The 27,443-nt window shown below is 50.1% G+C and overlaps 2 protein-coding genes across 2 annotated transcripts in view; one reads left to right on the top strand and one right to left on the bottom strand.

Moving 5' to 3' along the window:
- IER2 (immediate early response 2) overlaps window positions 1–24,475 on the top strand; it is a 67,272-nt gene extending 42,797 nt beyond the window's left edge. The window contains exons 3-4 of the transcript XR_005457233.1: window positions 1,719–1,885; window positions 20,906–24,475. The gene's annotated coding sequence lies outside the window, so the exon portion shown is untranslated. The remainder of the gene's footprint in view (window positions 1–1,718; window positions 1,886–20,905) is intronic.
- The window catches only part of CACNA1A (calcium voltage-gated channel subunit alpha1 A), a 191,293-nt gene continuing 175,042 nt past the window's right edge, over window positions 11,193–27,443 (bottom strand). The window contains 6 exon segments of the mRNA XM_038771461.1: window positions 11,193–11,848; window positions 11,851–12,075; window positions 15,693–15,940; window positions 18,118–18,313; window positions 20,487–20,522; window positions 26,325–26,438. Of these exon segments, the coding sequence (XP_038627389.1) occupies window positions 11,375–11,848; window positions 11,851–12,075; window positions 15,693–15,940; window positions 18,118–18,313; window positions 20,487–20,522; window positions 26,325–26,438 (1,293 nt within the window). The 3' untranslated portion in view covers window positions 11,193–11,374.

Below are 27,443 nucleotides of genomic sequence, written 5' to 3'. Positions count from 1 at the left end.
GGTCCCAGCTGGGGGCAATCCACAAATTCTGAGCTGCGCTTAGCGAGTCATTAAAGCGTCTGCCTGGAGTGAATGGGCGAACAGCGCTATCAAGTCGTTGATGGGTGACTATTGATGTGTTGTTACCTTCTAGGTGAGTCGCTATCCTGCTTCTTTGAAGGGGGTCGCGGGGGAATGACGATTCCGTCCTCGTATAGACGGGGGCCGGGGTTCCCTCTCTCGGTGCATTCATTCATTCATTCAATCGTATTTATTAAGCGCTTACTGTGTGCAGAACACTGTACTAAGCGCTTGGAAAGTGCAGTTCGGCAACAGAGATCTCTACTGCCCTACTGAGAACTCACCTCCTCCAAGAGGCCTTCCCAGGCAGAGCCCCCTTTATCCTCTCCTCCTCCCCATCTGCCCTACCTCCCCACAGCACCTGTATATATGTTTGTACAGATTTATTACTCTATTCGACTTGTACATATTTACTATTCTATTTATTTTGTTAATGATGTGCATTTAGCTTTAATTCTATTTATTCTGACGACTTGACACCTGTCCACATGTTTTGTTGTCCGTCTCCCCCTTCTAGACTGTGAGCCCGTTCTTGGGTAGGGACCGTCTCTATATGTCGCCAACTTGTACTTCCCAAGCGCTTAGTACACTGCTCTGCATACAGTAAGCGCTCAATAAATACGATTGAATGAATGAAAAGATAGAGACAATCCCTACCCAACAACGGGCTCACAGTCTAGAAGTTCTAGGCCCCTGGGATGCAAGGGGTGGGAGGGACTCAGGGGGCTTCACTCTGGGCAGTCCCAGGGTTCAGGTAGGTGAGGCTTGGGGGCGACACCAAACTAAGCCCCCCATTTTTCCTTAGCTCCCCCTCCTTTTGCTTCATCTCAACTCACTCCCTTTTGCTCTCCCCTGCCCCACAACACTTATGTATATATGTATATAACTATAATTCTATTTATTTATATTGATGCTTGTCTAGCTGTTTTGATGTACATATTATCTTTAATTCTATTTATATTGATGCCTGTTTACTTGTTTTGATGTCTGTCTTCCCCCTTCTAGACTGTAAGCCCAGTGTGGGCAGGGATTGTCTCTCTTTATTGCTGAATTGGACATTCCGAGCATTTAGGGTGCCCTGCACCCAGTAAATGCTCAATAAATACGACTGAATAAATGACAACCTCTCCCCTTTGCTCAGTTCTCAGGCACCCACGTGCAGTGGGTGACCCTTTCCCTCAGGTGCTACCTAGGCCTCGGTGGTGAGGGAAGGGGCCGGGGTGGGGGTGGGGGGCTCCTTAGCATCCCTTACCTCTGCGGTGACCCCAGGTGAGGTGGGTGGGGTGAGGGGGGTGGCAGAGACCTTCCCCTTGGCTCAGTTTTTGGCCCCCCTGGCTTGCCAAGTAGGCGTTGGGTGGTCGCTGCTGGCTTTCACAGCCCTGCCGCATCTCCACCATTTTACCACAGCAGCTTAATTCGTCAATCAGAACTCAGTGGGATGTTTTCCTGGTAGTTAAGACACAGAAGAAGAACCCGCATTCACCCGTAGTTAAGACACAGAAGAAGAACCCGCATTCACCTGCCCAGAGGGTTTTTTTTCCTTTCAGAATGGGCCCCACACTGTGCAGCACAAATGGCTCCTTCTGTATTTCCCTGCTTCTGCACTGCATTCCACATCGAAGCTCAGCTAAACCCACCCCCTCTGTCCTTACATTTAGATGGAGGCTCAGCTGCCTGGTTCTTCGCGGGAGACTCCATCATCATCATTATCATCATCATCTTTGAATGCCTTTTCCACTGGCTTCCCCACTCCTGTTTCATCAGGCTTTTTGAGGGATGTGCGCTTGGCAAAATAATCTCTACACTGGAAACTGAGCTCTTATTAGTAAGTAAAAAACATTTTGCTTCTTTATGCTCCCTGTACTTTTAGGTTCTCAAATGGATCATACTAAAATCCTGGGGTCCTTATGTTGACTTTGGTTGTTACCCCTCTGTAGGCATTTTGGGGTGACCTCGATGGCATTTTATGATAATGAGGGAGGTGTCTTGATCTTACTTATATTGATGTCTGCTTATTTGTATTGCTGTCTGTCTCTCTCCGCCTCCCTCCCCCAGACTGTGAGCTCATTGTGGGCAGGGATTGTCAGTCCTTATTGCTGTATTGTAGTTTCCCAAGTGCTTAGTACAATGCTTTGCACACAGTAAGCACTTAATAAATACAATTGAATGAATGAATGATTCCCTAACTTGACTGTGTCCTCTCCTGAGGTAATCCTTGGCTTGGGATGCTGACCTCAAAGTCCCCACAGTTTTGATGCTCTGATCCAATCTGTGGGGACTGTTAATGGCCCCTCTTTGCCCATCTGCTTTCTTCTCCCCCATTCCCTAACTCGCTGTCTTTGTTCTGCCCCAACCAACTTCCTAACTGTACCTTTGCTCTCAACTCTCCTGCTCTCATCCCCTTGCTCATGCTGTTCCCCTGGCTTGGAACCCCTTCTCTTCTTACATCAGATGACCACAGCTCTACCCACATTCAAATCCCACCTCCTCCAACAAGCTTTCCCTGAGGAATTTCCCAGCACCCTGATGTACCTCATCTCTTCAGCCAACTCTAGCACTTGTGAACTTATTTACACCTTCCTTAGGACTTGTATGTGCGCACGCCCATGTGTGAATGCATTTATTTTGATTACTCGAGTTGTAAATATTTTAGATTATATGCTCCTTGTGGGCAGGGAATATCTCATTATGCTGTACTTTCCCAGCAACTAGCACAACAATGTATCTTATTCATTCATTCAATCGTATTTATTGAGCGCTTACTGTGTGCAGAGCACTGTACTAAGCACTTGGGAAGTACAAGTTGGCAACATTTAGAGACGGTCCCTACCAACAGTGGGACACATCTCTCCCAGAATGCTCCACCTCCATCTGCAATTGTTCTGGTAGTACATCCATAAAGTTTTCTTGGTGAAAATAAGGAAGTGGTTTATCACTGCCTCCTTCCGTGCAGTAAACTTGAGTCTTGGCCCTAGATTCTCTCGCATGCTGCTAGGCCTTTGGCAAAAGATGGCTCGCTGTGCTGAGGGCGTGGGGATAGGGTAAAAAACCATACATCTTTCGGGGTACCTGAAGCATGAAAAGTTCCAAAAGTAGGGTGCCGAGTGGAAGGAACCCAGGCCTGGGAGTCAGAGGAGCTGGGTTCTAATCCCAGCTTTGCCACTTGCCTGTAGTGTGACCCTGGACAAGTCACTTCCCTTCTCTGGGCCTCTGTTTCCTCAGTTGTAGAATGGGGATTCAATACCTGTTTTCCCTCCTACTGAGACTGAGAGCCCCACTCGGGACAGGGACTGTTTCTGACCTGGTTAGCTTGTATCTATCCTAGGCTGAGGTGAGCAAAGCTTCAATGCTAGGAAACTGACTTCGTTCTAGGACTTGGTTGTTTGTGAGCCTATCTTTTTTTTTTTAACAGTATTTGTTAAGTGCATCTGACTCACAGTCTAAATTGGAGGAAGGAGGGTTTAAAATGGGGATTAAGACTGTGAGCCCCCTGTGGGACAGGGACTGTGTCCAACCTGATAAATTTGTATCTACCCCAGTGTTTGGCACATAGTAAGTGCTTAACAAGTACCATTATTATTATATTATTACAATAATATAATATTATCCCCATTTTACAAATGAGTAACTGAGGCACAGAGAAGTGATGTGACTTGCCCAAGGTCACACAGCAGACAAGTGATGGAGCTGGGATTAGAACCCAGATCCTCTGACTCCCAGGCCTGGGCTCTTTCCACTAGGCCACACTACTTTCCACTAGGCCAAGCTGCTTCTCTTGCCATTTGAAGTTTGCCTGTGATGTTGGTGGCAATGCTCAAAGAGCCAAATTTGGCTCATGTGGGAGGTCCAGGTCTTGCCACCATAGAGAAAGTGGGACAACACTACAGCTCTGGAGGCCTTTAGTTTTCCCTGGAGACTGATATGATGGTGCCACTCTCTGTTGACAGTCTTCCCAGAGGATGTGCTGTCCTTCATTCTCTTTTCTTCTTTGTCTATCGGTTCATTGTGCTGCCTGGGTAACAGAACAGCGTTTAGCTCTGTGTTGCTACTTTAGATTTTTGCTTGATGTGTGGCTTCCCTAGTGCAGGCTGATACATCATCTTGGTTTTCTTTAGACGTATTTATTGTCAGTTCATAAAGCCTGACTGAAGTGACAAAGCAGCTTAACAATCATTTGTATGTCTTTTTGGGAGTGTGCCTTTTAGGCACAGTCATCTGCACAGAGGACTTTTTAATGGCTGTAAGGCTTTGTATAATGCACAGTCTTTTGCTTTGGAAGAGTTTTCCAAAGAAGCAGCATGGCCCAGTGGATAGAGCACAGGGCTGGGAGTCAGGAGGACCTGGGTTCTAATCCCGGCTCTGCCATTTGCCTGCTGTATGATGTTGGGTCACTTCTCTGAGCTTCAGTTACCTCATGTGTAAAATAGGGACTGTGTGCCCCATGTAGGACAGGGACTGTGTTCAACCTGATTATCCTGTATCTACCCAGCGCATAGTACAGTGCCTGTCATACAGTAAGCACTTAACAAATGCCATTAAAAGAGTGCTTATAGTGTTCTGCACTTTGTAGATGCCTGATATAGATTTATTGCTGTAGTCCCAACTCAGTCGTTGGTAAAGTGCCATGATTTTGCATTGAAGGGTCTCATCTTCAGTATTAGGTGTGTTGAGGAGAAGGTTGAAATGTTGAAATCTCTGAATCTCTTCCGGATTCCATTCTTGTCTGTGACAAGGGTGGGGCCATCTTTACCCTTCAGAGGTGCCATGGTCATTTGTACAGGGCCATATCACCTTGTTAATGATGTTGAGTAGTTTTTGGTTTCATGGTGGTCTACATGGCCCTGGATGTCTCCTAAAGACAGATAGTGCCTCGAAGGGAGAAGGAGAAGTTCGGGTGCCCATTGGTTAGCAGGCATCTGAGCTCAGTTTCCTTGCACGCAGTAGCTTTTGCTGTAGGAGAGCAATTCCGGGTAGGAAGCAGCCCAGACAAGCAGAGGGGTGGGCAATGATGAACTGAGTGTGTACTGGGCTCCAGTTCCAGGCCAGTGATCTGGTGAGGGGAAGCCACTGTGAGCATGGCCCTTTAAGTTTTTGGTTGCCATGACATCCCCTGACCATGCTTCTCCAGCTCTGCCATCCCTCCTACCGACAACCAGGGGCCTGGAACCAAGACTTAGGATGAAGAGTTTTGCATAGGCACCTCAAGGGATGCGTGCGACCTCAGGCCTTTGTGTTTTATAGATCTATGGGGTCAGTGACTAAGATCCAGGAAGGAGGGCAAGAACTAAAGGTTTCTGGCTCAAACAGACCCTATTTTTCTCCCTGCTTTTCTTTTGTACCAAGTAGAATAGTTCTTTCTCAGGGTGGTTTACAACCACCCATGGTTGAGGGAGAGGGTCCAGACCAACCACACAGGGAACACGCATTCTAGGCCTGAGTGTCTGGAGGATCTGTGTTGAGGATGCAGGGAGGCTCTGAACGGTGGGCCAGATTTGTGGATGGAAGGCATGGGCCCGTATGTGCATGTGGTGGGAGGCCGGGCGGGAGGGTGAGTTTGGTCAGGACAAGGTAAAGGAGCGAGGGAAAGATGAAACTCAGTTTGTCTGGAGGGTTGTGGGGGTGGTGGTGGTTCTTGAATCATGTTAAATTACTTTAACTTGTAGCACTTCAAAACTATAAGTGCTATCCTGCTTAATGGGTCAAGGCTATTCTGGAAACTGGAGATTTGAACATGCCGCAAACCCCTACGCCCCCTCGCCCAAACACACACACACAAACGCACACAAGATGCGATTGAGGAGCCACAAAATCATATTTTTTTTATCAGCCAGTCGACATTATGCCCTTGTCCACACTGGGCAGCATGTGAAGGAGGAGAGGGAGACGTTGGGAAGGTGACTTCTCTCCAGCTGCTTACTCTCTGGAGTTCAGGGGCCATTACGCCTCTTGGAAACCACGGCCAACGGCATTTGAGTGATTGTAGCCCTTTGTCCGGGATAAGCCAGAGAAGCTGTTGCTGGTACTGCTGCTGTTGTTGTCATCCATGCCTGTGAGGCAGAGAGAAGCCTTCTTGGTCTAAGGCCAGAGTTCTGAATATGGGGCTTCCCAGGCCTGTGGCACAGGTGCTTGGCTCTATTCAGCTGCTGGCCAATTGCCTCATTTCTCCCAGACAGTGTGGGTGCGAGGTGCCCTTGGGAAAAGTGGGATGCTTGCTCTGTCTCATCACCCAAATTTGGCTTCACAGGGTTATCACCATCCTGGATGCTAAGGGGAAGCCAACTGCTCCAGTCTCTAGCACCACCTCACTCTCCCCTAGTTTCCCCACCTCAGCTTCTCCTTGGACAATCTGCCAGCGTTGCTTAGAACCTTATATGGGGAGAATTAGAGCCTTTTGAGGTTGTGGTGATTCGGCTCTGGGCCCCCCTGAAGCCCAAGAGCGAGTGTCTTCACCCCAGGAAAGTAGAACCACATGCTTGGTCCCAGCCCATTCCCATGTGATTTCGTTGGCATCCAGGTCTTGTGAGGGCATCTTCCCCCACATCCCAAGTCCCCCCTGGGAATGGCTTTTGCGGCAGGGAGGGGAGAGCAAAGTTGAACATTTCCAACTTTGGAAAACCAGTTTTACAGATGTTGAAAAAACTTGGGCTTCATCCCTTTGCTGGCAGTGACCATTCTGGGGAAATGGTATAGAGAGCTGAGAAATCGGAACCCAGGTCTCTTGAGAACTGAGAAAAAGGAGTACATGGAGGCTTAAAAAATGTCTAATTCTACTAACTTCACACTTTACATATTATAGCTCTATAGATATATCTGTGGGTGTGTGTATAAATGTTTTCAGACATACAGTACATATATGTAGCAGGTACACATATATTATACTGTACATATATATATATATATATAGTCTATTTTTTGGCTAGCTGGTCCATAAAAGCATCAGTTGTAAAAAGAGGCCATTGGATTCTAGATAATGGCTTTCAAAACCATGCAAGGCTTCTACTGTTAATGGGAGTGTCTCTGGCAGAGTGACTCCAGGAAAATACCCGGCTGCTTCAGAGTTACTCGCTGCCTTTGCTAAAAAATGAAAACAAAGCAGCAAGAAAAATTGGAACATCTCTCCCCTCCACCCTTCCCTCCCGTTACTTTCTTCTTTTCGATATTGACAACTTTCTCATTGGACAGTGGCAGCAGAAAGCAAAAGATGGGGCAGAGTGGTCACGACTTTTGCAGAGCTGTCCTGTTTCTCTAATTATTCCTTCTGGGTGCATCATCACCCAGATGGGGAAACTGAGGCAGAAAGCAAATAGGAACCTGTTTCAAGGTCACATGGGGCTCAGGCAGGACAGGGAGTGTGCCCAATCTGGTGATCATTTTCTACCCTAGAGTTTAGCAGAATGCTTGGCATAGTCAACACTAAATAAATACCCTCAATATTAATGGGGAGCAGAGTTAGCTCTAGAATGCAGGGTTCAATCCTGCGCCTGCCCCAGGGAGTGGTACAAGCCCAAGCGCCGAGAAGCTGCAGAAAGAAACCCTTTGCTGCTGAGAACTTTAGATACGCAGGACGGGGACTACAGGAGTGTCACAAGAACAAGGTAATTCTCGTTCCAGATGCTCTTTTCCTTAAAGATGCTGTACTGTATTCTGTCTTAACCCTAAAAATCTTTTTTCCCCGCGGCCTTTTTTTTTGCCCCAGCAACCTTGACTTTTCTTCCCCATTTCTGCTGATCCAGGAGGGTTAAATTTCCCTAGGCCCTTTTGCAGAATTGTTTGGGCGGCCTGCATGGTTGTGAAAGCCAAACTCTGCACATCTTTTCCAAACAAATAAACAGATAAGCATCTAAAGTATTTTTTTCTTTTTTTCTTTTTTTTTTTTTTTGGTAACATCCAGCTGACACGTGCATCAGATACTCACAGAGTTTCACAGTGCAGGATTGTGGAGGAAGTTTTACAGACAGTTAAAAATAAGAGCGAGGAAGAGAGAGAAGCGCTGCAAAGTTTATGAATCAAGGATGCTCATTATGAACAAAGCATTGTGGGTACTTTCCATTTGACAGCCAAGAAAATAGTTTCCATTCCACATCTGATTGCTTGGTTGTGTTTGGGGTTGATCCACTAGTAGTATCACCTGGCTTTCATTAATTACTTGGTAATGCTTACATTAATTATTTGGTAATGCTTGCATTTTTTTTCTTAATTTGGGACAGACACAGGTGAAAGGGCAATGGCTTCAGTTACAGCTCCTAAATTTGATCAGTGGCACGTCTAGCTCTTTGTTAGCCAATCGCCTGTTCTAATGCTCACAGCTCCCACCTCAAAGAGATCTTGTTCTTAACCAGTCCTTTCTTTTTATAGGCTCAGGACCCTTTGCTGTCATGGCCCACCTCTCAGTCCACCCATGACCCCCATGCCCAAGTCAGGGGCTGTGCCTCCCCTCCAGTATTAAGCAATGCAATGTTTGGAAGGGATGGATTTTCTACTACAATCCCCTTCAGGAACAGACAGGACTAGAACCCAACTCCCTCTAGAGCTTGGTTCCCTGGCTCATTGGTTTCCGGTGGCCTCCCTGAGAATGTGCCCCAGAGGGCAGGGCTGGGAATGTGCGATGGACTGGGTCGGCCCTTGGGAAATGGCCATTTCAGGTAAGGAGTAGCCAGAAAAGGCTTGTCCTCCAGGGAGGTTAGCTTCCCATCTGGAAAAGTCATGCTGGCATCTTGGCTTCAGGTGAACCCATTGGCATCAGACAAACCTAAGAGGACAGGGAGGAAGGCACCTCAGAGCCGGAAATAGATGTGGGACCAACCATCGGGCCATGAGATTTTTTTGGTTTTTTTTTTTCCTCTGCTGGTTGACTACAACCCAGCCAGTCTAAACTTGACAGCAATTCTTTCTCTGTGGGAGAAAGGCCACCGAGGGTAATTGGGCAGAGTCGAAGGAGAACAGATTTGAGTCACACCAGAGGGACATTAGCTGCAGCAGCTGTCTCTTCTCCTAGGTTTTGGGACCAGTAGAAAACATGCTTTTTGACCTATGCTTTTCTCTCCTGTGGTCTCTGGGGAGTTGCATCTTGGCATTAAAAAAAGGAGGTGTCCTGGGCCAAAGCAAGGGCTGTATCTCTGGCTTCCCTATTACCTCTGATCACCTAGAAGAGCTGAACCTGCCATCCCCACAATCCAATGCTCCATGCAGCTCTGTTGAGAGAGAGAGAGAGAGAGAGAGAGACTGACAAGACAGAAACAGGTGAGACCAACTAGTACCAGCCTCTGCGGCACAGTGCAGCAGGAGAATCTGTCAAATCAACCAGGAGAGAAAGTTTTGGGGAAGGACACAGACAATTCTTCGAGACGACACAGCAAACAAACTTTTGAATTTAAACTTTGCAGAGTGGATTCCCCCAACAGACCATATCTACAGAGAGTTTCCATTAACAACCAAGTGCGAAGTTCTCTTGCGCCAGTCAAAAGGGGTGAAACACTAGGGATGGGCAGGCTGTCAAGCTCTCCTCATCTTGCACAGGAAAAGGCCACTATTTCTATTGCTGGTGTTCCACATGCCAGGGAGCTAAGAAGGGGCAAGGCAGGATGGACAGAAGGTGCTGGGAATCCTTTCCAAAAACCCAATTTGTTGGCCTGGAAAGGGGAGGAAGTCTGGCAGCTGCCAGCTTGGGGAGAGGAGGCTAGCGCCAAATTTTGAGCTCCAACGTGGGGAGCCCCAACTGGCCATTTCCAGTCAGTTTCTTAACTTATGGAGCAGCTGGCCCAGAGTTGCAGGGAGAGAACTAGCTGTATGCAGCAGCTGCTGAACCTAGAGAGGGAGATGGCAACAGGGCTGGCCAATCAATAGATGGAACTTACTGAGCACTTACTATGTGCAGAGCACTGTACTAAGTGCTTGGGAGAGTTCAATACAACAGAATTAGCCAAGCTTCAGTGATGCGTTCCATCTTCTCTCTTTCAAGAAATCAATGAGCTGTTTCCATCTCTTGGGCAGATGTACACAGCACTGACAGTTGCCTTGTGATTTTTCAATGAAAAAACTTTTTTTGTTTTTTTTTTTTTCTTTTAAATTCTCCCTCACCAGTCCCCTGCAAAAAAAAAAAATCAATTTCCTTGATCTTTCTGGAGAAAGAGAGCTTCTGAGCATTTACCAACAGGACTAAGAACATGTCAATCAAAATTTCATTTTGTTCAATTTTTTTTATTTTTTTTGTTTTTAATTTTCATGCAATAATTCAGTCCCAAGCCCACAGTTTTCAAACAAAGTAGGAAAAAGGAAAAAAAAGAAGCAAAGGAATTGTTTGTTTTGTTGTTTCAAGCAGGACCAAATATCAGAAAAAAATGCTTCTTTTCTCAATTTTTTTGTCCTTTTTTCCCCATTTAGGTTTTTTTTTTTTTAAATTATTTCTGCAGGCAGTAATAGTAGGGTTTGGTATAACCAGCAAGCACTCGTGTGTGTGTGTGTGTGTGTGTGTGTGTGTGTGTGTGTGTGTGTGTGGGTGTGGGTGTGTGTGGGTGTGAGAGAGAGAGAGAGAGAGCACAAGAGAAAGTGAGAGAGACTGTGCCTGCATGGAAATGTATGTTTCTATTGCATCAGGTCCCTCTTCACCACGGAGATGGCAGGCCATTAACTTTGTTGTTATTAACCAGGGATAGGAAAAGTTTAAATTGAGATGATAAAACTCATCAATAGACACATTTTAAAATTTTTTTCCTTCTCATTTTTTTTTATTTGCTAAACTTTTTTCTAACATTTTTCCGCAAGTTCTTCAAAGTTGCTGGACTGATTCACACCATGTTTGGTTGTGTATCTTTTTGCCCACTCAAAGTGGATCTGGCTTTTGTTCTTGGAGGCATTAAGATGGAAATTGCGTGTTGTTGCGGGGTAGGGGAGATTGCCCCTGAATGTTTTCATTTTTTCCCCCAAGCAACACTCCCCAACTTTTTCTTCTATGAAGATTAAACATACTCCGAACCCCATTCCCCTTCCCTCTCCCCACCCCCCACCCTGCCCAAGAAAGTTTCTTAATCCTCTTTTTGAAAATCTGTTTTTTGTTAGTTTCTTTTTCTTTTTTCCCCGATTCCCCTACCCGCCCCCCCCACTCCCAGCCCCCCCCCCCCCCCCCACCTCTTCCCTCTTCTCCCTCCATCTCTTGCTCGTTTCTGGTTGGCAAATTTCAAGAAGAGCTTGAAATCGGATCGCTTTTGTTTTTCTTTCCTTTTTTGGATGATGATGGATTCTCGTTTTGTCCCCTGTGTGTCTGTCTGCATGTGTGAGTGCGTGCGTGTGTGTCTGTGTGTAAAACAAACTTCCAGACTTAGCACCAGTCATCGTCGTCAGTTTCGCTACAGGGTTCGTGCAGTCCTTTCCGCGAGCCCGTCCCTCGAGGCTTGGTCAGTCCGTGGCTGTGATAGTAGCCGTTTGGTAAGCGCCGTCCATGCCGGGAGGGCGAGACCGAGGCTGGGCCCCCTGCCCGGGAAGTCCTGGGTGACCTCCCCGAACCGGAGGAGGCGGGCGGTGGTGGCGTCTCGTAGGTGAAGGCCGCTTCTTCGCTCCCCGGGCCCTCGGCGTCGTAGTCTGAGCTCCGGTAGTAGCCGCTGTGGTGCCGGGGCCCTGGCTGCCCCTCGGAGGGGTGGGAGCCGGCGGTGGCCCACCGGCCGCCGGCGTGGCGGTACGCCCATGGTGAGTCGTTCCGTGGCGGTGCCATGGTGTGCCGCTCCATCCCAGGTGACCGGCTGCTGCCGTGGCTGCTGCTGCCAGCTGGTCGCTCTCCCCCCCTGGTGCTCAGAAGGGAGGGTTGGGTATCTTCGTGGCCCGGGGGGGGGGTGCTCTGCAGGGGTGCACTGGCTGCTGCTGCTGCGGCTGGGGACCTGCGTCCATGGCCTTACGGATCACAGGGGAATAGGACACGTGTGGCCGGGGTGTGGAAGGGGTCTGGGGGAGCTGACGGCGTCCGCGCCTTGGTGTGCTGGTACCAGATGTTGAGGGGACTGGGCTCCCACTTACGGAACTACTGCCCTACACGAAAATTGAAACAAAGGAAATCAAAAAAAAAATATACAACAAAATCAACCAAGAAGAGACGGGGGAGAGACATAGAGAACGAGATGGAGAGAAGGAAGCAAAGGAAACAAAAACAGAGTGGGAGGGTGGGGTGGGGGGGGGAGAATCAACAGAAAACAGAGAGGAAAAAGGGGAAAACAAAGTTTTAATGGAAAAAAGGAGAAAAGCAACAGCCACAAGAAGGAAGGGAAAATTAAAAATAAAGACAACAAAGGAGAAAAAATTAAAAAAAAAAAAACCAAACACAAAAAAGTGAGAAGAGAAATGAGAAATGGAGTTTTGTAAGTTTCGGGGTTTAAAATAGCAAAAAGTTCCAAAAATTACTCACATGTGTCCAGAGGACATAAATGATAATTAAAACAAAAAGGGCAAACCAAGGGTTAAAGGAAAAAACCAGCAGGGCTGTGAGGGGCATGAATCATAACTGTTACTGTCCAAAAAATCAAAATGTGATTCAAAACAACTCAAAAGAAAAGCAGCTGCAGTAGAAAAAGGGGTGGCCAGCAAAGGGAAGAGGAGGAGAGCAACACTGGATTTGTGGTTCATTTGGAACAGAGCTGCCCGGGGTGGAGAAGCAGCCCAAAGACCCTTCTAATTCCCTTCTGAACCTGAGGCTGGTCCTTCCTGGTTTACCTCTACCCGGCATCCCACTCCCCACCCCTAACTCCACAGGAAGCAAGGTGGCTTAACCAGAGCATGTCTGGAGAAGCAGCCCAAAGACCCTTCTAATTTCCTTCTGAACCTGAGGCTGGTCCTTCCTGGTTTACCTCTACCCCACATCCCACTCCCCACCCTAACTCCACAAGAAGCAAGGTGGTTTAATCAGAGCATGTCTGAGCACTTCTCTCTGCTAAGCTCTGACCCTCATGCCTGGCCTTAGCCCAAGCCCAGAGGGCCACAGTGCAATGGAACCACCTGGCCTAGCTCTGCTGGTGTTCTCAGTGAGGGCCCCGGTGAAAACTCCTGTCTCCTCCAGGAGAGGTGCATATTTTGGGGGGGGAAAAAAACGTGGCAAGTCCCAGACACATTCTCAGAGGAGTGGATGCCACGAGGTCCTCTTGAGTACCCCCTCCCTCCTTGGGGCTCTAAAAGTGTGTTGGGCTTCTGAAGAGGAGGAGCCAGAGTGAGTAGGACCATCTTCAAGCTCTCTGCCTCACTTGCCTGGAGGTGGGCCAGGGAAGAAGAAGGAGGAAAAAAAAAAGTTCTTCCCAATAGGGAAGTACAGCTACCATCGCAGTGGGCCAGACTCTGAAGGATGATAGCAAAAATGCATTCAGCAGCTGGCTGGGGAAGGCTGCTGGAAGAGCAGGGTAGCGAACAGTTGAGGCTGAAAATCCTGTGAATTTCTCTCCCTTGGAGGTTGGCCTGGCTAGGGGGGAGACCCTCAACCTGGCCCCCCACCTCAGTTCGGAGAAAGACTCCAAAGCTCATCAGTTCACCTCCGGCAAGGAGTCTTTCCTTTGAATTTCATTTCCATCACCCAATCAAGAAGTTCTGAAACCCATTCCCTGGTGGCTGAGGAAGGAGAAAAGGAGAGGAACACAGGGAGATGGGGAGAAAGAAAAAGGAAAGCACATGAGGGGAGAGGGCCAGCTAGTTTCCTTGGAATGCTTCCTCTGCAAGGCCAGAGAGAAGTTGAATTAGCACAGAGAAAGCAAACTAAAGGCCAGATAGCTCAACTTGAAGAACTTTTGCCGGACCCAGTTTACGTGGCTGCCGGCAGCTGCCTTGTGAGCATGGTGGCTGTTGTCACCTTCCCCCTGCTTCCCAGCCTCCATTTCATGGTCGATTGGGCCACATTAACACTGTTATCGCTCCTAGTCCTCAGCTCAGTTGAGGGAGAGGTGGTCTGGCCAGGCTGGGAATGGGGCAAGGGCTCTGGGGAGATTTCACCTGCATCCTGGGATCCAGTCCTCAAAACATGAGCTCAAAGGCAGAAGCAGAAGGACGCAGCCTGCTCCGCCATCAAGCTTTGGGAGGTGGAGACTCAGGGGCAGTCTTAACCCCAGGTACTGGACACCAGCAGTTGCTGTCACTCCCCCCCCACCTCCAATGGAGCCACCAGCTAGGAGGAGGGAGGAGGAGGAGGAGTAATAGGAGGAAGAGGAGAAGGAAAGCTGCACGAGACAGTAACTGAAGACATGGACACACGCCTCTGAAGAAGGGAAAGAGGGAATCTTAACAAGGAGGGAAGTAAATGCAGAAATCATTCAGATGGAAATAAGGACAGAAGACTGAGAATGCAGCACTTGACCAGTTCATTACCTGGAGCCAAGTGTGAGTTTCTTTCTGCTGCCCTCTTCCTGGCCCGAATGCAACTCTCAGGGCTCCAAGCGCAGACGCTTGCTAAACTCTAAGGAGCTGGTTCTTTTTCCTAACAATAGGTGGGTGCCACTGCACGGGTGCTGTGCGTATGTGTCTATGGGTGCATACCCTCACGATGCTTTTGGCTCTGAGAACCTGCACTTTGTTCCGCGTGGCTGGGAATCTGGGCCTACTACTGGGGAGTGATGCCAGTGTAGAAGGGTTTCTGGCCCATCCCTGAGGCACCCTGAGGCACCCCTGGCCTGTCCCCTGCCTCCAGGCAGGTAAAAGACCAAGATATTTGAGTGGAAAGGCTGGGGAGGCTGAGACAGGGCCAGGGAGGAAAACAGAAAGCATGAGCAAGACATCACTGTAGGTGTGCCCATGTGACATGAGAACACTATGGACCTGGTGGCAAGGTTGGTGTTGAGCATGCAGGGGGCTTGGGCTCGGAACCCCACCCATATCCCCTCTGTGCATATTCCTCCCCCCGAGCAGCTTAATTCCAAACTTTCCAGATTGGCAAACCCAGCCACCTCAGGGCCGACAGGGTTAATGACTTAGGGCTCACACTACATACACTGGATCCATCAGCGAATGCCCCCGGCAGATCTGGCTGGGGGAGAGAAGGGGAGTTTCTGTTCGCCGACCACCTTACCTTGCCATAGCCCCTTCTCACAGACAGCAGAGCCAAGCACAGTGAATATAGAAATAGACAGATAAATAACAGACCGGTCCCTCGGGTCCCCGGTGCCAAAAAGCTGCACGATCCCTGGCCCTGCCGCATTGTCCCGGGGCCTTGAGAGAGAGAGAGAGGCTTCTCTTTGGGGAGGGAACCCGGCAAGCAGTAGGGCGAGAGACGATACTCGGCTGAGCATCAACATGGGGCCGAGACCGCACCCGGCCCTGATCTTTCTCCCTCACCCCAAGATTACCTGCTTTGCCACCAACTGGCTGACCAGGCATTTCCATTGCTCTGGAAATGGGGGCCTTAGCCTGCTCTCTGGTTGCACTGCACAGGAAAATGGGGCAGCTTCATTCCTCTAGCAGAACTGCAGGGGTCACCAAAGCAGGCAGGGCACCGTGGGATAGAAACGGAGATTTGGACTCCAGCGAGTACCCAGCTTTAACCGAGTTGGAAGTTCCCAGAGCCAAATTTTGCTCCTCCCACCCCTTTTCTGCTCTGCTCACTCCCAGTCCCACCACCTTCCCCAACAGCCGAGGCCTGGCTCCGCAGGCCGAGATGGGCGAGGGAAAGCAAGACCCACCTGCCTGTGAGACATGTGCTCTCGGCCCTCACTGGGTGATCGGGACCAGCGCTGGTCCCTGGACCGTGGCCGACTGTATTCATGTCTCTCCTGGGAGTAGCGCTCTTTGTCAGAGGAGGTGTGGTGGTGGTGGTGGTGGTGGTGGTGGTGATGATGCTTTCGGTCTTTAGGCCTCCCCCGCTCTTGGTCTCGTTCTTTAGAAGGCAAGTCTCCTGACTGGGTGGTCACGCTAAGGTCCGTTCCCAAGCCTGTGGCAGAGACAAAAGGATGAAACCTCTTGAAGGAAGGAGGAGAAAATGAGGGGATACTTCTCCCTCACACCCCTCACCCAGGTCTTGAGTTCAAAGCAGAGTTGGGGAGCAGTGGGGATGTCGGGAGCTGGAGGGTGTGAGACCCTAAAACACTTTTCCAGTGTAGGAATGGGCTGCTCGGGTGTGGAGGCTTTATGGACCGCAGGTACCCCCTCCACCCCCTACAGCCCCATCTTTCTTTTGATACTTGGGGCAGAGGGCAAAAGTCCCGATAGACCAATGGTGGTGCACATCAGAGGGATTGGGGAGGCTCGTAGTGCTCTCCCGGGTGGACATCAGCTGAAATGACAGGGGAGATGTCGAGAAGACCTTGACCTATGGTGAGATCTAAATATCAAGCAGGACCCCAGAGAGGTCACAGAGAAAGTCAGGGCTATTTTGTGCTTCTCTGGCCAAATCCTGAACCTCACCAAGCACCCTCCAGTCACTGAGCACCGAAAACCTTCAGAGGGAAGGGACAGCCTTCTGTGTGTTTGTGCCTGGGTGGGGAAATGGGCAGGGGGGAGGAGGGAAGTTGCAGTCAGTCTTTGGGGGCAGTAGTCCAGGAGCCAACCTTCTTCCATTGTCCCAAAGGGGCATTTCAACTCTGGGATGAGTTCAGGAAAGGGAAAGAGTGTTGGCCATGGTGTCCTTGCCCCAGCCCAGCATAGGAATCCCCTAAGTCCATCTGAAAACCCTTGTATTTGAAATAAACATTTGGGGAACTGCAACAGGCTCAAACACCCTTTTTTTCCAGGGAATAGGGGTGGGGAACCCCAGCTCCCATTTTAGACTTGAAGCTCTGAGAAGTCAGGGCTTCTGGGTTTAACTTGCTCAAACACAGAATGGGCCCTCGATAAGTATGAAGGAATACGACCCTCTAACCCAATGAGTGAGCTCCCTCTGCCACCACTGTTGTGGTCCAAACCAGGAATAGTTCAATGTCAACTACTGGGGCCCGGGGAGAGCTGCCTGGGGAGAGGTGTGGCCTGTATCTTGCTTCGTCTAAGTCTTCTTTTTGGCACTTTAATCGGTGGTTGAAGCCTGGCTTCGGTTCCCGGTGCCCAGAAGATGAAAAGGAATTTGAAAACAAGCAGACGGGACAGGGACTGCATGTCAAACCTCACACGGGCAGGTTGGCCTAGTGGAAAGAGCACAGGCCTGGGATTCAGAGGCCTGGGTTCTAATCCCAGCTCTGCCAATTGTCTGCGGTGTAACCCTGGGCAAGATACTTAACTTCTCTGTGCCTCAGTTCCCTCATCAGTAAAATGAGGACTAAATCCTCCTCCCTCCAATTTAGACTGTGAGCCCCATTTGGGACAGGGATCGTGGCTAACCTGATAAATTTATATCTACCCCCAGCACTTAGAACAGTGCTTGACACAGAGTAAGTGCTTAACAAATACCATTAAAAAAAAGTCAGACAAGGACAAAGGAAGAATTACTGAACTGTGCAGGAAGCCTCTTCAGTCTGAGAGGGTGCTGTAGCCAACCGGACCTGGGGTCGACTCCCAAGTGCTTGGTACAGTGCTCTGTACCCTGCAGGTTCTCAGTAAATGCTGGACGATGACAACAATGACGTCAATCTGGGATCTCTCTGTCCTAGCTCAGCAGTGGCTCTTGAAGGGTCAGATACTAATAATAATCCCGGCTCTGCCACTTGTCTGCTGTGTGACCTAGGGCAAGTCAACTTCTCTGTGCCTCAGTTCCCTCATCAGTAAAATGGGAATTAAGACCGTGAGCCCCATGTGGGACTTGGACTGGGTCCAACCTGATTACCTTGTATCTACCCCAGCGCTTAGTACAGTGCCTGGCACATAATAAGCGCTCAACATATACCATAAATAAATAAATACATTTCTCCTCATGCTCCCTGCCTCCAAGTAGTTTCCCTTTCTCTCCTGGGTCTGTTTGCCTTGTGGGAGCATTTCTTTATCTAATGCACACACCAATCTAGTGTGACTGCATGCAGCATACTAGAGGCTAGGGCTGGAGGGAGTATGGCCATTTGGTCGACGGCCTGGTCCGTTTCAACACAGCACAAACTGGTTCCCGGTGGGCAACGGGCAGCCCGGCATGGCCGAGGCAGTCTGAGGTGGGAGGGAATGGGAAGGCCTAGCCGAGGCCAGCCTGACCTGTGTCCACATCTGTGTATCGGCTGAGCGAGCGCTCCGAGGTCCGGTGGCTGCGCTCCCTGCGCCGCTGGTGGTGCCGCTGGTTCTCCTCTGGGATGACCCGCTCCAGGGAGTAGTCGTCCAGGCGGATGCCCTTGGAGCGGGAGTGGCCCAGCATGGAGGCAGAGCGCTTCATGGGGCTGGCATCTGAGATGGTCTGCAAACAGAAAGACAAGCCCATACCAAGATGTTCATGGCGGGAGGGGAGCTGGGGGAAGGGTCATTTCGAGGGGTGGGGGATGAGGTTGGAACTACTGTTGCACCTCTACCCACCGCTTCCCTAGCCCAGGCTCCTCCCAGTCCTTGTGCTTGATTTCCCTCTCTGGACTGAACCTGTGTTTTAGGTTTTGGTGCCTTGGGTTGTCCCCACCACTGTCTTCTCCATGGTGAGCCTGAGCATCGCACTGCTAATGTTCAGGGATAGACCGCCAGATAACACCTCTACCTAGCTTCCCCCAACCTGTGAAGAGCGTGCACGCTCCTCCCCGAATTTCAACAAACTTCCTCCTGCTCCTCCCCTTGAATCAGAGGCCACCTCAGAGATATTGGCATGGAGGGACAAGGAAAGAACTGCCGATTAGAGTTCTCAGACCTCAGGCTTGAGAACTCCGTCGGCCTGTGGCACTCTGCTCTCAGTCCCTGAACCCCAGCTGAAATGCTGAGACTGGATTGGACCTTCTGGCTGATCAGCTTGAATTGTGAAATCCTCAGGTGGGAAGGGCCTTTCAGAAGCTAGCTTGTCTAGCTCCCTGTCTTCAGGCAAGGTTGATTCTACGCCATCCCAGACGGTTGGCTCTGATTTATGAACTCCAGGCTGCCTCTCTACCCAGTCCTCGGGGGCGAGGAGGGGAGGGGGCCAGATTAATCTGGGGTGGTGGCTTCTGCTACCACATGATTTTCTCTGCCCAAGTAGCCGGGGAAAGGGTTGGAACATTTCAGAGTGGTCAGGCGTTGGACTTCACATTCCTCACTCTGGCTCAAAAAACAAGGTCTCAAGCTGAGAGGTTCCTCCAGGGTTTGCGGACTCAAACCTGTTTGCATTTGGTTTCACCCGTGGTGCAGGAAAGGGACAGGCAAAGGACCAGGAAGAGCTGGCCAGGGAGGGCCAGTGGGAGGGAGAAAGAAAGAGAAAGAGAGTGTGATAGGTGCAGCAGACCTCCGTTTTCCTCTGCTGTCTCCTTCCAGTTTCCATTTCTTAAAGAGCACCCTTCAACAGCTCCATGGGCATCACCCCAAATCCAGATTAGCATGCTACTCCGCGCACCTGATTCCAGAAATGCTACCCTAAGACCCATAAGAGCTCTGCCACACACACACCAAGTCTTCCCCCTGCCTTGGGCCAGAGGGGCTGAGGCCTCACCTCCCACAACTCCCTACCCCCTCCAAGGCCCACAAGCAAACTGGGAACTGAATCTGTGAACTCTGCTTCCTTCCTCCCCTTCCCCAGGCTCCCTTACTCAGACCCATCCCACCCCTCATGTAAGGATGCCCCACCCGGGAGATCCAGCCAGCAGGTTGGGCACTTCTACCAGAGATGACAAATCTTAGAAGGAAGCTATCGCGGGAGGGACTTAAAGAAGAGCCCGGGGACTGGACCCGGGATAGGGATGGAGTCCAGGAGAGGGGTGCCGGAGGGAGGAGAACCTGGCTGTTGACGGGGCGGTTCCGGGTTTAGTGAGCTAACATGGCTAAGAGAAAGTGGCGGGCAGGCCGACAAACGCCAACCTGGCAGCTTGATTCTGGAGGTGCGTTCAAGACCACAGTGGGAGAGACTGCTCCCATGGGGGAAGAAAGGTGGAAGGTAACCGATCAAAGCAAATCCCACCCGGGCAAGACCCAGAACAAGTCAGAGGAAACCCAGAAATGGACCCGTTTCCAAAGAACTGGCCCCTTCCTGCGGCTACAGAACCCCAGGAGCGACACACCTCCTCAGCCGACTGGAAGAGCGTCTCTGGCTCTGAAGAAAGAGAACAGGGAGGTTGAGGGAAGGGGGCACGGCATTATGTGGTGTACAATGGAACCAACGTGACAGACAGGAGTCAACAGCTATCTGGGGGTGAGGGGAGGGCGGTGAGAAAGGATGCAACTGGAGAGAGGAAGGAGCGTGACAAAGGAGAGAAGGAGAGTAGGACGGGGGAGAAGAAATGGAAAGGGAATAAAGAAACAGTGCAAAGGGAGAAGAACAAGAGAGAAGATAAGGGAAAAGAAGGTAGAGAAGTGGGAGGAGGAAAAGAAGAGGAAAGAAAAACAGCAGGGAAGAAGGGTGTGTGTGAGAGAGAGAGAAGGGAAGAAGAGTGAAAAGAGTGACAAGACTAAGATGAGGTACATACACTGAGGTTATTTCCTCGAGGCCGTGCCTTCCTCCGCTGTCACAGCCGTACAAGACGGTGCACACAAAAAGAACAGAAAGAAGGAAATAAATATAAAAGCAGAGAAGGAAACTCAGGAGGAATAACAGGAAGTTGGGGAAGGAGAGGCGATGGAAGAGGAAGATGAAAAAAAAATCCAAAAATGTTAGGGATGGGAGGAGGAAGAAAGGAATGAGAGCAGGGTAATTAAGAGGCAAGGGACAGAAACATAAGAGGAGGGGGGAAGTGACAGAGGGGGGAAAAACAGAAAAAAATATTAATTTTATCAGTGAGCAGCAGTTCAAAAAAAGGCACAGAATTCATTAAAATCGTTCTTATGCTGGACAGGTTTTCTGTTGTTTTCTACAGCAATCAGAATAAAAACCTTTCTTTCTACACAGGGATCTAGATTAGAAGAAATGGGACCAGATGAGAACACAGACAGACCGGAAACAAAGCAGACCAATGGACATGAGCGGCGGACAATGAAAGCAACACATGTAGGAGCAGCCCCTCTGCGCTCCGGCCACACTTTCTGCCTCATGCAAAAGAAAAAAAAAAAATCCCAGGCCCAACAAGCTTGGCCCCCAGGCTCTGGGTGGCGCTGTAAGCCGCAGCATTGTGTGTTGCTAATGGGGGGTTTGCCCCCATCCTCATCTCCAAAGCGGCATTGGTTTCTGCCAAAAGGGGCACCCGCGGTTAATGGCACAATCTCCCACCACCCCTGCAGTGTAAGCACTGAGTCCCGAACCCTGGAAACTGCATTTCGAGAGACTCTGATGGCCACCGACGTAAAGATAGGGACGAGCCATGGGTGAAGCAGAGCCTTGTCAGACCCCTGCCCCCTCCAGCCGTGACTGAGCACATTCTGCTGCCACAGCCGCCAACAAGGTCGGAATCGGGTGCAAGCGGCGAACCAGTCCCTTCTTCCCCCCAGACCCAGGCTGCAGCTGGGACGATCATACGAAGGTGGCGTGAGGAACGCCCTCTCCCTCCCCAAATCAGCCTCTTCAGATCGGGTCGCTCCCAGCTGCAGGGGTTGTCTCGCGGGAGCCAGGCTGACTCTGGAAAGGTGGCTGTCTGGGGTTTGGCAGAGGAGGCATCCTCCCCCTTCAGACGGCAGGAATGGTCTTCTCGTAGGGGATGTCATCAGCCAGACTCCACAAGTTTCCCACAGATGACTGCTGAGGGGGGATTTTCGGCTTCTGGGGCTGTTGAGGGGAAACTGAGGAGCATGGGCCTTCTTGGTCTTGCTCTAACTGGCCCATCACAGGAGCCCGTACTTGGTGATGGATTTGGATCTGGAGGTCAGAGTCGGGCAGCGGAGTGGCCCAGGGAGGTCAGGAGTGTTCTGGTTTCATGTCCAGCTTCCCTTTCAGTGGCTGAATTTGGGCTGCTGTGTCTTGGGGAGCTCGACTCTGACAAGGAGAAACGGAATTCCTTCTGCTAGGCTTTTTATTGTCCAGCTTGAATAGGGCTTTGGGGCTTAAAGGTGGCCCCTCTAGCCCAGCTCCAGGAAAGGATGCGGAGAGCCTATGCCACTGGCACCAGAACTGAGCAATTCTCTTCCCGTTGGGCTAGCAGTGGGCTCCTGCCCTTCCTGGAACAACCAGTGGGAGGCTGCTGGCAACTCAGGGCATGTGGAAGAGCCTAGGGATGATGGGCAATATTGGCATGGCGAGGGTTTTCTTCCTGGAACTGGGAGGTTTGGATGCTTCTCGAGCCAGAAGTAGAACTGATGCCCTTTTGCTTGCAAATTCCGTCTTTGCTTCAACCTCCCTCTTTCTCTTCCACAAGGCCTCTTAGTTGGCACCACATTCTGCGGTTTCATTATCCCTTGAACATCACTTGGAGGATTAGGGGCTGTGGGGTTTGCTAGGGCAATATAGGGCTCCAACATGCTGCTGCTGAGCACCTCTTCTTCCCTCCCCGGATAATTCAGTTCCCACCAACTAGGAAAAGTGAAAATGGGTTTGATTCAACTGAGGGATTGGGTCAGCAAGAGCTTCTACGGGAGATCCTTGCTTATTTAGGTACATAATGGAGTCTGAATTCTGACCCCTTCCTGTGACTCTTTCTCCATCAGTGCATTACAGGGCCGCCCCTTGTTGTCACATGTCAAGGTGAGATGATTCAGCGTTATGATGGGAGGGGGAAGCAGGTAAGGAGGCAGCCAGATGCTGCGGCATTCAAGGGCACAGGACCCTGGGCACACCCAGAGGAGGTGTCCTTGGGAGAAGAGAAAGTCATAATGTCAAGTGAGTTTTGTAACTCAAAGACAAAGTGGCCCGCTGGGAAGGCTTGAAGTAGGGCCGAGACGTCTTTAAGCTGCCCAGCCCGGATCCCTCGGTACCTTTGAGTAGTAGCGACAGGAATCTCAAGCTCCTTGGGACTCAGCCAAACCACCAGCCTCCGAAGCCAGCTCCTCCTTAATACAATTTGTACAAGGAACAGACTGTAAGATTGGGCTATCTTCCAGCACAGCTGACTGAGGAGGTGCCATGGGTTACCAAAAGGGTGCTCTGAAAGGTGTTTGCAGCAGAACAGGTGGTAACAGTGTAGCCTTGAGCAGATTTTTTTGTTCCTTCGCGTCTTCTCCCTTTTCTTCTAGTCAACTGGTAAATATCAAGCTGCTCAGAACGTTGGACATGTGAAAACCAAAGCGCCCTCTTGTCTTCAAGGAACAGACATCTTTCCACCCTTTCTCCAGAACGAGCCTCTGCCCCCAGTCGACTCCAGTTGGTTTTGAGTTTTGCCGAGCTCAATGCATAGATCAAATTGGAATTTTCCAGGCTTGGGCAATGCTCTGGCAGGTGGAGTTCAAAAAGTTCCATCTCTTGGAGTCCATGTTCTTGTTAGATTGGGGGGGGCGGTGAGGGGAAGAGTTTGACATAGCCCTGACTCGCAGGATACTTGATTGCCACTGCTGTGAAGTCAGAGCCCTGGCACACCTTATTGTTCCTAAATATGACTGGGGAAATCTGGTAGCTCATTAAAGACGACCAGGTTCCGATCTCTAAAGCTGGCAAATACACCTGCATACATGCATACAACCCTCCCCGCCCAGCACGCGTGCACGCGCGCGCGCACACACACACACACACACACACACACACACACACACCCCTTTTCTCTGGCCCCTGCTCCTAACTTTACTTGAATGGAGATTATACAGGTAAATGACGCTCCACTCCCAGGCATGCTGAAGATAGCCTCAACTTTCGACATGCTTGGGAAGATTCTGCCAGGACCCACCTCACTGGGGACATGCTGTCTTAGGCACACCAAAGCAGCTAGGCTTCAGACCAGGACGCTGCTACAAGCATGCTCATGCCGACACAGGAAGCTCATGTGAAGCCAGATAAAATCAGTCACTTAATCACTGGCCTTTGTTCAGATAACAAGTGCCTCTGGATTAGTTTCTTATCCCTGACAGGTTCCCTTCAGAAAAATTCCCAAGCCCGTGCGCCCCCCACCCCACAAGCCCCCTCACAAGGGATGCAAGTAGGGAGCAATTTACAGGTTCATTTGGGAATTCCTCCTTCTTGGAGTAACAAGCCCATGTTCTGTCGAAACTCTCATACGAACTCTGAGTCCACGCTTTTATGTAAAATCAGAAACTCTGAACTATGAAGCTGGGGGCAAAGTAAGTTCTCATGGGACTCAGACTTAGCCACTACTCTTTTCCATTTGTTCAGTTACCACAATTATCCTAGCTCCACAATGTGCGAATAAAGGCAAAGTTGGGCACCAGCTCCAGCCAGGGGAAATCCTGAGAAAAGGCTAGAGATAACAATATTTCCTCCCTTTCTCTCATGTGATTTTATTTCTAGAAAAACTTCTGCCTCAGTCCTGGTTTCACTTGAAGTTCGCCATTTGCCTTTGGTGATGCTATTTCTCAGAACTGCCCCCTTAGAGAAGCAGCATTGTCTAGTGGATAGAGCCACAGTCCTGGGAGTCAGAAGGTCATGGGGTCTAATATCGGCTCCACCACTTGTCTGCTGTGTGACCTTGGGCAAGTCACTTAACTTCTCTGGGCCTCAGTTCCCTCATCTGGAAACTGGGGATTAAGACTGTGAGCCCAATGTGGGGCAGGAGCTGTGTCCAACCCGACTATCTTGTATCTACCTCAGCGCTTAGAACAGTGCCTGGCACATAGTGAGCGCTTAACAGATAACATTATTAATTATTATTATTATTACTACCCTGTCACTGCTTTGTTCTAAGGATTTCTTTGGTGAGAAGAAGGGAGGGAGGAAGAGAGGTGGCAGCATGCGGTAATGTTAGGTCTTTCCATAGCCCCTGGAGTCAAAGGATTTTGAACATGGGTTTTGCCCTGACAAAGGAGAGGTACCCAAAGAGTAGTGGATATCCTGGGTCAGTCATGAAACCACCCACAGGACCCAGGAATCTGAAAACCCAGTTCTTGCTAAGCCCCGAGGCAGCTTTCTCAAAGCCAGAACAGGGATCTGGGCAACTGTTGTCCAAGACCACGTTCTAAGAAGATTCTTTTGGAGGCTTTTGGACAATCACCTTTCTGGATCCTCCCATTTTCTCTTCCCTCTCATCCCACTGTGGTGGCCTGGTCGAAAGGATGGACGGCTGTACCAAGTTCCCTCCCAGGCCCCGGGATATTATTATCCAGAGGAGGCCAGGAGCCCTTCTACTTTGCGGAAAGCACTTTTAGATTGCTTCCACTTAGAAGTTGAGCCCAGGCTGGATTTTCAGAGTCCACTTCTAGTTCCAGCTCTGGCCAAAAGACTATAGACTCTGGGCCCAGGGTGGGGCTGGAAGAGATCCCAATCCTCCCCTGCTCCTTTGGCTAACAGAGTCCCAGCAGAGTCCACAAGCCTGCCTGGCTGTTCAGAGAACAGTGCAGCAAGTGCCATTCTGCAGTAGCCTTGGGGTTGAACGGGGAGGCGAGGGGAAGTCAAAGGGGATCACCTGAACACAGTTTGATACTGGCCAGGTTTTGGAGAGGTGGGTCTGACTCAGCCATACAGGCAGGGCTCAAATACCACTGTATTTTAGAAAGGAGGGGAAAGCTGTCAGGCTGACACCCAGGGAGAGAATCCCTTGGAACCGTGCTATTGCAGATTGAAAGTTTCCCAGGTAACAATGTTTTAGCCAGGGGTTGAGGGGTTTTTGGGGAGATGACTTCCTAACTTGATGACACCAGTAGAGAGCTCGAAAGGTTTCCGTGCAGAAGGAACACCCAGCTCTCAGGTAAATCCTAACAGTGGGAGCCTATGGCCACTGAAAAATTGGGAGGAAATTAGAAATTTTCCCTGACAAATACCATCCAGGATAACAGAGGCACATGGCTTCATGGCTCTCTCTAATACTCTCCCTTTGTTTGGAATCAGTCCTAGACACGTCAGCAGCATACATTTCTTCTTTAACTGTTCTTTGCTTTATCCAAACGTGGCTACCGTTTGGCCAAGTAATGAGCTGATTTTATTTCTGTTGGTGGATCACCTTCCCTGGGATTAGTTGGAAAACTCTGTAGCAATCGAAAGCATATAGAACAGACAGCTTCTACCAAGTAATCTGACACAAGTCACTAAAATAAATACCACCCCCTCCACCTCACGCCCAAAGAGGAACAAAAAAAAAATCCACTTTACTAGAATAAATCCCCAACGACTCCCATGGATTAATCATTCTCCCCTGGGGATGGCTGGGTTTGTGCAGGGGTAGAGCTGGGTCCTGTAAATGCCATCTGGTCTCTCTGGGACAGAGGAGCTGAGAATAGTGAGAAGCAACTCTGACCTCCTCCCACTCTGGAGATCCTAGGAAGTTCAGAAAAAAGCCCCTCACCTGGTTTTCAGCAGGGAGACGAGGCATGGAAGCCGCTCGGCCTTGTCCTTCCATCGGGAGGTAGTGATCACTGTCGGAGTAGCCGTCTTTCCCCATCTCTCTCATCTCCACGGACTGCATGAGGTTAAGGTAGAAGGGATACATTTTTAGACTGTCAGCCCACTGTTGGGTAGGGACTGTCTCTATATGTTGCCAATTTGTACTTCCCAAGTGCTTAGTACAGTGCTCTGCACATAGTAAGCGCTCAATAAATACGATTGATGATGATGATGAATCATCACTCTTCAGAGTCCTTGAGGGCCCTTGGGTGGGGTAATCCCATCTGTTACGGGTGGGGGAAACTACAGAACAGACTTGTGGAAAGTAGGAAGGAGGCTGGGCTTGGGCCTAGAAAGCCTGATCTACATTAGGGGTTCTAATTGTTGGTCCTTACCAGTGCCCTAGTCTTATGACCAAAGCTGCCCCAGCTGATGTAAGACTATCACCTCCACTGTGTGTGGGTGTGCCGGGGGTGCCCGACTCCTTATTAGGGAGTTTAGAAGGAAGGGTCAGTCACCTGGCTGGGTCAACGGGGGCCAGTGAGAGCCCAGAGCTGGATCTCATGAGGAGAGAGGAGCCTCCAGACAGATCTGGGAGGGAATCCCAGGAGGAGTTTCTCCAGCCCCCAGAGATGAGGGCTGCCCCAGATACTGCCTTGCTGCCCGGGGCCAGGGACAGGCTGAAATAGAAACAAAGAGCGTCCAGAAGAGGGCGCTCTCACACTATAGCAGGGTGGGGGAATAGAGCAGCCAGGCAGGAGGCATGGATGCCCAGGCCCAGGCATGGATGGGCAGCTTTTGTCTCTCCATCTAAGTAAGCAGAAGTTGAGGAGGAGACTGAAGTGCCAGGGTACTGGGGAGCTGGCATTCTTGGGTCAAGCTGAGGGGCCTAGCTCCCCCTTCTCTGAGGTAAGTAAAAAGGGGGAGGAGACTCAAGTGCCGGGATGCTTAAGAATTGTGAAGTACTGAGGTTCCTGGAGCTGAATTTGCACCCACACATTCACACATACAACCTGGCATCACAGAGAGGCTCAGAGGTGCTCATCGAGGCACACCTGGCAACACAAGTGCATACAAAAAA

The sequence above is a fragment of the Tachyglossus aculeatus genome, chromosome X2 (genome assembly GCF_015852505.1).
Source record: "Tachyglossus aculeatus isolate mTacAcu1 chromosome X2, mTacAcu1.pri, whole genome shotgun sequence".
Lineage (NCBI taxonomy): Eukaryota > Metazoa > Chordata > Mammalia > Monotremata > Tachyglossidae > Tachyglossus > Tachyglossus aculeatus.
This window is presented reverse-complemented; position numbering and strand designations above follow the sequence as displayed.